This window comes from Trypanosoma rangeli (assembly GCF_003719475.1).
Source record: "Trypanosoma rangeli strain AM80 chromosome Unknown Tra_15.4_contig_00514, whole genome shotgun sequence".
Lineage (NCBI taxonomy): Eukaryota > Euglenozoa > Kinetoplastea > Trypanosomatida > Trypanosomatidae > Trypanosoma > Trypanosoma rangeli.
The window spans coordinates 1-10,244 of NW_021706261.1; the positions used below are offsets into that span (position 1 = coordinate 1).

The 10,244-nt window shown below is 52.1% G+C and overlaps 2 protein-coding genes across 2 annotated transcripts, besides 4 other annotated features; both read left to right on the plus strand.

Annotated features, from left to right (window-relative positions):
* On the plus strand, positions 1–631 carry TraAM80_09099 (calpain-like cysteine peptidase; the record flags this gene model as incomplete). The annotated part of the gene is made up of 1 exon (XM_029385803.1): positions 1–631. A coding segment is annotated over one exon (631 nt), but the record flags the coding sequence as incomplete, so codon positions are not given.
* A 61-nt stretch (positions 632–692) lies between these two features.
* TraAM80_09100 (putative calpain-like cysteine peptidase) lies at positions 693–9,158 on the plus strand (the record flags this gene model as incomplete). Its single annotated transcript, XM_029385804.1, has 1 exon — positions 693–9,158. One exon carries the CDS (start codon positions 693–695, stop codon positions 9,156–9,158), a length of 8,466 nt encoding a protein of 2,821 aa, XP_029234338.1.
* A 438-nt stretch (positions 9,159–9,596) lies between these two features.
* Positions 9,597–9,616: a microsatellite.
* Positions 9,617–10,121: 505 nt separating this feature from the next.
* Positions 10,122–10,138: a sequence feature (G-rich).
* Positions 10,139–10,169: a microsatellite.
* Positions 10,170–10,187: a sequence feature (G-rich).
* Positions 10,188–10,244: the final 57 nt, after the last annotated feature.

Genomic DNA, 10,244 nt, shown 5'->3' on the forward strand with positions numbered 1-10,244 from the left:
TGACCCGTGGATCCACATTGGTGACTTGTACCCGGAAGGCAAGAAACTGCCGCTCCTTCCCGATAAGCTGGGCCGAGACCAGTTTGAGCAGGGCAGTCACTTTGAGTGCTGCTGCTTGACCGCCTTCGCTGCACTTGTGGACCACCACCCCGATGTAATCCGCAACTTGTTTGTAACTAAGAAGGTGCGAAAGGACGGCCGCTACACCTTCCAGTTCCACAGGTATGGTCAGTGGATGAAGGTGGAAATTGACGACCGCATCCCGCTGCTGGAGAAGCAGACCCTCTTCTGTCGTTCCCCTACCCGCCATTGGTGGCCCTTGTTGTTGGAGAAGGCGTACGCAAAGTTTTATACCCTGTACCAGAACGTCGAGGGGTGCACACTGCAGGAGTTGTACTACGACTTTACTGGATGCCCCGTGGTGAGCATCCCGACCGATCTGAAACTTGCGAAGCTCGCCACGTATCCAATTGATGAGCCGGAGTTTTGGCTGGAATTGGGGGAGAACTTGAACACGACAGCGTTAGGTGGCGTAACTAAGCCAAAAAAGGGCAGAGGCGGTTGGAATGCTTGGCAGACAGATGTACGGCGTGCTTGGAATTGTTTCCCTGAGAAAATCGTCTGGCCCTGACTTGTCCGAGTTGCTGGTTGTGATCGACAACCCGTTTGTTAAGGCAGTCTACAAGGGCCCCATGAGCAGCGGTGACCGCTCCTGGACCCCTGCATTGCGTTCCTCTTTTGCGCCTGAACGGCATGATGTAATCTACATGCCTGTTCCAGTGTTCCTTGAGACTTTTTCCAGCATTGAGGAGGTCTTGCTTGGGGGCTTGATGCTGCCGAGCTGGCACTTTAACAGCGAGTGGGGTGAGGGTACGAGTGGAGGCAACCCCACCCTTGTGACGTGGCGTGAGAACCCACTGTATGTGGTGCGGAACACTTCTGAGGAGCCCTTGCAGATTATAGCGGCGATTGGGCAGCCGGATCAGCGACACAAGCTTCATCTGATGCCAAATCGGGAGTTGAATTACATCCAATGCGGTCTTGTTCTCTCGCAGAGTACGGATACGACGATGATTCCCACTTATCTGGTGACAGGCAACAATCATCGTATGGTGCATACGAGACTTTTTGTGGACTCCCGTGAGTTGGTAAACCTTGTTACGGTGCCTCCCCAGTCTCTCTGCTATCTTGTCCCCAGCGCCATGTTTCACGAGCAAGGCAAATTTTTGCTTTCGTATTGGTATCAGAAGCGAGCCGATTTGAAGCAAATGAAGATTGAGCGACTGAGTGTGAAGGTTGAACGCCGCCTGCCTGCAATTAGGCACCTTGAATTGAAGAACAAGGGGAAGGATCGTGTGGACTTTCTTGTCGATGTTCCCACTGACATCCACATTCTTGTGCGGCAGGAGAAGCCGTTTAAGTCGTCCACGGGTGGTGATGCCATGACTGAAGACTTTATTGGTTCCTATCTTTATGACGGCGATGACAGGCGCATTCAAGGCGTCACATTAGCGACAAACTACCGGGAGATAGGTCTCGTACACAACCTCCCTGAGCCTGGCCGTTACGCCATTTGTGTCACGTGTCCGCACAGCAAAGGCATTGTGCCCTGCAAGGTGGAGGTTGTTGGCGTGGAGCCGGCACACGTGCGCATCACGGACCGTCCAGAGAGAGCTGGGGAGCTTGGAGAGGTCAATCTGGACTTTCTCGACGCGCAGCTGGAGTCCGTGCCGCTTGAAGATCTTCACCTACATGATGACAAAACAATGCAGGGACTTCTCGCCATTTTGAACGAGTTGCACAAGGATCCTAAAGGAAATGAGGAACAGATTCGTGCTCTTGAACAGAAAATAAAGGATCATGCGAGCGCCATGGCAAAGATGATTGTCGGGAAGGATCGATCAAAGTACCTCCAAGGGCATGATCTAGATTGGTTGAATCCTTTTCTTGACTGCGATGAGGATTACATGTCTACCGAACGGCTTCTCTATGAGCTGAAGAAAGACCCACGAAATGCAGCCAAAGTACAACGTCTGGAGGAGCTGCTAAGGCAGAAGGCAGACGCCATTGCTGAGAGGGCAAAAAAGCCTGATTTTTCCTTTCTTGACCCAGTACAGGAGGGCATTCCCATTCAGGAGATAGATCTTATGGGCGATGATGCGTTTGCTGCAATGATGCGTGAGCACATGAAACTCAGTAGGGACCCTCTTGCGAATGCGAAAAAGATTGCTGCCCTCGAAGCGGAGATGAATAAACGTGCTCGTGAAATGGCTGCGGAGATCCATGCCAAGGAGCGTACCTTTCTTGATCCAGAGCCTGAGGGTCGCTACCTCTCTGAACTTCCGCTGAATACTGACGCTTTGTTTATGAAGTGTGAAGCTGAGCGACGCAAGGCAAAGAAGGAGGGTGCGAACTCTCGGCACATATTGGCCTTGGAGGAGCAAATGAATGCGCGTTCACACCAGCTGGCAAAAGACATGAACGCGGGGGAACGCCCGAAATATATGAAGGCGGAGTACTTTAGGGTTCCTTTAACGGAACTGCCGTTGGACAATGACGGGGAATTTGGCCGCCTTGAGGCTGAGCGTGCTCATCTGTGTCATGACCCAAAGAAAAACGTCTCACAAATCGCCGAAGTGGAAGCGACGCTGAACAGGCGTGCTGGGGAAATGGCTGCTGAGTTTGTTCGCCAGAACCGAATGTTTCTGGGTGATGAGTTGGAAGGTGTAAAGGTGTGTCATTTGCCACTTGACGACGATACCGAGTTTACTCGTTTGGAGGCAAAGCGTGCCGCATTGAAGAAGAGCGATCCACAGAAGAACGCGCAGGCTATTAAGGATATTGAAAATCAACTGCTGGAACGGGCGTCGTATCTTGCGAAGCGGCTGAAGCATGAGCTTCGCAAAGTACTTGACGCACGTCCATTAGGAGTTCCTCTGGAGTCTCTTCCACTTGACGATGATGAGCGGTTTCGTTCTCTCGAGAACGATTTCCGTGAGCTCGGTTCGGACCCTCGCAACAGAGAGAAGGTAGAGAAGATTATTGACAAGCTGAATGCGCGGGCACGCGAGATGGCCCAAGAGCTGCATGAGAAGGAGCGCGGTGTTTTGAACCAGTATATAGAGGGAGTTCCGCTTTCGTCGCTACCGTTAGATGCCGATGAGGAGTTTAACGCCTTGGAGATGGAGGCGCGTGCGCTGCGAAAGGCTGCAGGCAGCCGGGGAAACGCCTCAGCGCAGCTGAAGGAGCTGGAGGATGCGATGAATCAGCGTGCGGCTGAGTTGGTCCATGAGTCACGCAAGGCCTTCTGTGGTGCTGCCCCAGAGGGCATACCACTGGAGCTGCTGAGGCTTGGCGACGATAAGGAGTTCATAAAGATGGAGGAGAAGCTTCGGGCCCTCCGGAAAGATCCGAGTGCGAACAAGGAGGCCATCAGCAATCTTGAGCATGACCTGAAGAAAAGAGCGCATGAAATTGCTAAGAAACTGTTGGAAGGCGATCGAAGCTACTTGGACACCAAGCCATGCGGGGTGCCGCTTGCTGTGCTGAATATTGACAACGACCCGATATTTCATGCGCTGGAGGCCGAACGGGCAAAACTCAAGGCGTCGCACAGACCCCAGGACTCCCGGAAAGTTAAGGAGTTGGAGGACAAATTGAACGAACGTCTAATTGAACTTGCGAAAGAGCAGCTTGCAGAGGACCTGCGAGGTGTGGAGCAGACTCCTCGTGGCATTCCTGTTAATCTGCTGCGACCGCACGACGACCAAAAGTTTGGCGCAATGGTGAAGGAGCTTCGTGTGCTGAAGGCTGACGCTGCAGCTAATTCGGATGAGATACGCGCTCTGCAGGCCAAAATGAGCAAACGTGTTGATGAACTGGCGGGGGATGTGTTGCAGGGCTGCCGCGACAAGCTGCATCCCTATCCGGAGAAGCTGCCGCTAAAGGATCTTCCACTGAATGAGGATAAGGTCTTCTCCCAGACCGAACTGGAGTTGGCGAAGCTAAAGCTTGCCGATGCTGCAGGGAACGCAGCTCGTATTGCTGACCTGGAGAATCAGTTGAACGACCGTGCATTGCATATTGCTCGCGCAGTGAAGCAGAAGGATCTTGAGGCACTCGATGCGGCCCCACGCGGCATTCCGTTGGCCCTTTTGAGACCACATGACGATGAGTTGTTTGCCTCCTTGGCAAAGGAGGCACGTGGTACTGGGAGCAAATCCAAGGGTCTGTCGTCGCAAGCTACTGACGCAATGAACGCGCGGGTGAGGGAGCTTGCCGATCAGGCCCTCAAGGGTGATCGCGGCTACCTTGACCCCGAGCCCAATGGAATTCCTTTGGGTATGCTGCCGCTGGACACTGACCAAAAATTCCATGAGATTGAGGTGGAGCGCGCGGTACTGAAGTTGACTGACGCGAAGAAGAACGCCAGCAAGATCACAGCCCTTGAGGCCCGCCTCAACGACCGCGCACACGAGCTTGCCGATCAAGTCTTAAAGGGTGATCGTGGCTACCTTGACCCCAACCCGGAGGGAGTTCCCCTTGCCTGTCTTCCCCTCGACTTGGATAAGAAGTTTCACAAGATGGAGGTTGAGCGGTGCAAATTGAAGGCGAATGCTGAGCGCAATGCCGTTGCGATAGCTCGTCTGGAGGCTGCTTTGAATGACCGTGCGCACGAGATTGCGAAGGAACTCAAGGAGACGGAGCGTGCCATCTTGAACACCACATATTATGGAATCCCGCGGGAGCTTTTGCCGCTTGACAAAGATCGCTACTTCCGAGATATGGAGCATCAGTTACGAGAGATAAGGCAAAGTCCCCACCATAATGCAACTGATATTAGAAATATTCAGGAAATGATGCAAGCCCGTGCCGATGAGCTGGGTCTGCAGATGCTAAAGGGTGATCGTTCTGATTATCTTGAACCCGAATACGAGGGTGTTGAGCTTGTGGACGTGCCCATTGACGATGACAAGGTGTTCACCGAGCTGGAGCTGGAGCGGGCCATACTGAAGGCAAAAGGTCACGACTCAAAAAAAATAAAAGACTTGGAGGAAAAGCTCAGGAATCGTTTTCATGAACTTGCAAGGGAGCGCGTCCAAAAGGATCGGATGACTTTGGACCCTGAGCCCGAAGGTATCCCTATTCGGGATATTCCACTTGACGAAGACGCTAATTTTAGGCGTATGGAGGCGCAACTTCGGAAGCTTTCTCGCGATAAAGAGCGCAATAGATCCGCCATCTCTGAAATGCGCGAAAGCTTGAATTATCGCGCTCATGAACTTGCAAAGGAGGTCATTGCAGATGACCTGAAGTGTTTGAAGAAGGAATATCGCATGCTTCCGAAGGAAGCATTGAACCTGCACAAGGACGAGAAGTTTAGGGATCTGGCAAATCAACGACGTATAGCCCGTAAAAGGGGTTGTTCTTCTGCTAAAATGGCAATTATAGAAGAAGCTATGGATGCAAGGGCTTCTCAAATTGCAGATGATCTCATTCGGAGTGAACGCGCCTTTTTGGATCCTGAACCTGAAGGCATGGATCTGGCAGATGTTCCACTGGATACTGACAAAATCTTTCTCGCCATGGAGGCTGAGCGTCGAGGGCTGGCAAAGGATCCCCGATCTCAAAACCAAAACAGGGATGTAATTTGTGAGCTTGAAGCGGGCATGAATGCGCGCTCTCATGTTCTTGCCCTAGAAGAATTTGGCAAGATGCGTGTATTCCTGGAACAAGAGCCGGAGGGAATTGCCCTGAAGGAACTCCCGCTGGATATCGATCCGGAGTTTCGGAGGGCGGAGGTGGCTCGGTACCGGAAGCTCAAGGATCCGAATCGCTCACCGAAGGCGTTAGAAAAGTTGGAAGCTGCGATGAATGATCGTGTGCGCGAACTTGCAAGGGAGTGCCTTCGGAAGCTTCGTGCCTTCTTAGATCCTGAGCCTGAGGGTGTGCCGCTGGCAGAGTTGCCGTTTAGCCGCGATCCGGTGTTCCTTAATATGGAGCGTGACCTCGCCAAGCTGCGTAAGGCCCCCAATGCCTCCCCAGAAACAGTAAGGAGTCTCGAGGAGCATTTGAAAGAGCGTGTGAATGAAATCGCAAGGGAGTTCCTTCGAAAGGAAAGGACGTTCCTTGATCCTGAGCCGTTTGGTGTTCCCCTCGATGATCTTCCTCTTAATCATGATCCTGCTCTGAACGCCTTGGAGCGTAAGCGCCGTAAACAGAGGAAGGATCCCAAACACAGCATAAGCTCCATTCGTGCGTACGAGGATGATATACAGGCCCGCGTGAAGGAAATCGCAAGGGAGTTTGTGGAGAAGGAGCGTGAGTTTCTTGACGCGGAGCCGGAGGGTATTATGCTTCGGTACGTGCCCATTAATAGTGACAAGAAATTTCGTAGGCTGGAAATTGAAAGGCGCGAAAAGCTGCGACACTCTTCATCAAAGAGTGATAACGCTGCTGTAAAAGAACTTGAGGACAAGATGAACGAACGGGCCCACGCCTTGGCGAAGGAAATGTTATGGAAGAATATCTCGTTTCTGGATCCTGAGCCTCTTGGTGTACCGCTCAAAGATGTCCCATTCGAAAACGACGAAAAGTTCAAACACATTAATGCGGTTCTTTGCATGGAAGTGCGTGGAAACAAGGCAAAAGTTGGAGAACTTCAAGAAGCATTGAACGCTCGGCTGTATGAGTTGGCGGCGAAATTGCTGGAAGAGGAACGTGCCTTTCTTCCTCCCGCGCCGTTTGGAATTCCTTTGGAAGAACTTCCTCTGAATGAGGACTTGCAGCTGCGCGCTATTGAACGGGCGAGACGAAAGAAGCGTGCCCAATCGCTGGATGACTCGGAGGAAAAGGCGGGAATGACTGAGCGTGTGATGAAAATTGCGCACAGTGTGCTGGAGAGCGATCGGGGGTACCTGCATCCCAATCGCTGGGAAGTTCCTCTGAAGAGCCTCGCACTTGACACAGACTCGGTGTTCCATCCACTTGAATTGGAGAGAATCAAGCTGAAGAGGGAAGACGCGGTTGACGGGGCTGAAATCAGGGAAATTGAGAGGAGTTTGAATGCTCGCGCGTTGCAGCTAGCAGAGGAATACATCATAAAGGAACGTGCATTTCTGGAAGAGGAGACGAATGGTGTGCCACTGAACATGTTGGCCCTAGACGAGGATGCTACGTTTCATACACTGGAGGTGCAACGGCAGCGTCTACGAAACAGCACGGAAGGCAAGGAAGAAAGAATTGCAGAGGTGGAGGGAAGAATGAGGCGACGCGTGCGTGAGTTGGCTTTTCAGTACCGCGGGTGGCAGGATGAGGAATTCCATGAGGCGAATAAACACATGGCAGAGGAGTGGCCACGCATCTGTCAGCTCTACCCAGAGGGTGTCCGTGACTCAGTGGTGCCGGAGAAGTTATCATCGGGCGATGTGATCTCGGCCCCCGGGAACAAAAGCTACCTGGCACCCTTTATTACCGCCCTCGGTCGGCAATTTCTACCTATTGACCGTTTGTTTGAGACAAAGTGGCATCCTCCAAACGGTCCATATACTTGCGTCTTTTATGATTCTAACAGTATTCTAGTGCGCGTGGACATTGATGATCGTGTTCCTGTGGATGCAAACATGGAGCCGAAGTTTACACGAGTTCCAAGGCAGTCGTGGTACCCCCTCTTGCTGGAGAAGGCCTACGCGAAATTTGTTGGCGGGTACTCACGGCTTGACCAGTGCGCGCCCCATGAAACGTTGCGTGACTTAACAGGCCGCCCAGTGACACACACTCTGTTTGTGGACGAGCTGGCGGAAGCTGCTGGCACCGGTGATTTCCGTTCCGTGAATTTCTGGGACAGTGTGGCGAAGGATCTGGAGCGTGGCGATGTCATTGTATGCATGTCCAGCGTGGACCCCGTGGATGGCATTCATCCGCAGTGCTGTTACGCCGTCCTGGGAGTTATTGAAACAGCTGGGGAGTCAAGTGGCCCGGCGGACGTTGTTGTGAAGCTACACAACTGTTACTTTGATGCGCCAACTTACAATGGCCCGCTCAACCGAGAGGACCCGCGCTGGGATGAAGGGTTGAAGCAAATATGCAGCTTTGATCCGTCGCGTGAGGAGCATTTGTACTTGCCACTGCCCGTATTTTTGCGTAATTTCTCCAGCATGCAGCAATGCCACATTAACTGCGGTGACCGCCTCAGTGCTTCTGGGGAGTGGAACAAGAAGACTTGCGGGGGCAGTCCAATGTTCACGACTTTTCGGAGCAATCCGATTTATTTGGTGGAGAATAAGTCTACGCGTCCGGTGCGAATTCTGGCCGAGTTGCACCATGAGGCACCGTCCTCTACAGACAGAGACGGCGTGAATCACTACCACCAGACGGGCTTGGCTGTGTTACAGCCGGTACATGTGAGGATGCCACCAAGTCCGCTTATTACGCATAACACACACCGTTTTATCCAAAAAGGTATGATGCTGGATACTAGGGAAGTGTGTTCGCAACCGGAGCTTCCACCCAACATGAGTTGTTACCTCGTTCCGTACACCCTGAAGCGCGGCTGCCAGGGTAGATTTACTCTTTCTGTCTATCATGGGTTGGCAAACGTGACGTTGACCCCGTTGCGGAACGCCGGCCTTAGCCGTGAGCCATTGGTAACAAAGGTGGCACTCTATCCTGGCAATAAGGAGGGGACTCGTGTGGACTTCTTGTTAAAAGATACTAGCGACGTGCATATTTTGCTTCGCCAAGCGAAGGCGACGCGTTCAACGCTATTGGACTGCAGTGATCTTGTGGCGGAGGATTTGGTGTCGTTTCATGTTTGCAATGAATATGGTATTAGGGAGGCGAGTACCGCAGCTCTGAGCGATGCCCGTGAACAGGCGCTTATCTTCCGTGCTGTGCAAAGCGGACGCTACTCAATCATAATGGTTTGCGCAGGCAGGCGTAGGCAAGAAGCTTGTCCCTGTCGCCTTTTTGTCTTTGTGGCGAAGGAAGTTGGGGTGGAGTTTGTTTCTGTCCCTCGTGACGCGAAACCACTTGGGTCACAGCCACGCCTACCGGCGCTCCCAAGAAGTGCTCCCTACACCTCTCGCCCGGAAGGTTACGTCCGGGCCTATAGTCAGGACCGTGTGGTGTATCGCAGCGACTCCCTGTCACACGTTTAGGGGGCAATGCGTAAGCAGGGGGCCGACCAGGTAGGTTTTTTTGCGGCCGCAACGCTCAACCAAGGGCTGGTTGCCCAATAGGGAGAACGTCTGAGAAGCGTTGATCTTCTACTGTCATGCTTCTGAACTAAAGATCCTTTTTTTTTTAAAGAACACGGAAGAATAAAATGACAACAATAAAAAGGCACACACTCTTTTTTTTTTTATTGATTTGGTCTCTTTTTAGTTTTGTGCGTTCGTCTGCCTGTTGCAGCCGAGGTCTCCTTGCCTTTTGTGACGCTGGGAGAGTGGGGGGGAGGTGTGTGTATATGTGCGCTTGTAATAGCGAGGAGTGCTTCTCTCCGTTTTTCTCCAGGGAGGGTGGGGGAGGCAAGTTGGGGATGTACAGTGCGCCCAGCGCGTGGCTTCTTTTGTTTTGCCTTGATGTTTGTAGTGACAATATATATATATATGATATACCTTTGCTCTCATGCTTTACCCCTGCAGTGTACCGTTTTTTTTTTTGCTTTTTCTGGGAGTGTCATCCAGTCTAGCCACGGGGCATTTTGCCGTTTCAAAGTGTTTTTTTTCTCGTGTTTTATTTCCTTCCCCCCTATCCGAGACTTATGTGGACCCTTTCCTTTTTAACCGGCTCCTCCGGTGTTGCCCGCAACGCACGCGCGTGTGGCGTTGCCCTTTAACAGAACAGAAAAGGGAGAGAGACAGTACGGGGTGCCGGTGCGGTCATACCAGCTGCTGGTATCGGTGTCAGAAGCAAGGTCAATGACTCTCCCTTTCTGTCACTGTGTGAATGTCTATACTAAAGAGGTAGTTAATGGAGCAGGGCTTCATTGTTTTGTGGTGTGAATGAATTGATTCTCCGTTTGCGTGTTTTTTAAACTTTTTTTTTATGTGGGTGTTTCTTTACGATGAACGGCCGTCATTCCTCCTTCTTCTTCTTTGTGGGCTTCCTGACGTCTGGTTGGGGTGGCGGAGGCCCGCACACACACACACACACACACACACACACACGGAGGGAGGGGGAGGGGGGGAAGCGACTTGCCGTACACGCGTATGTGTGCCTTTTTGTACTGGGCGGAGAACATA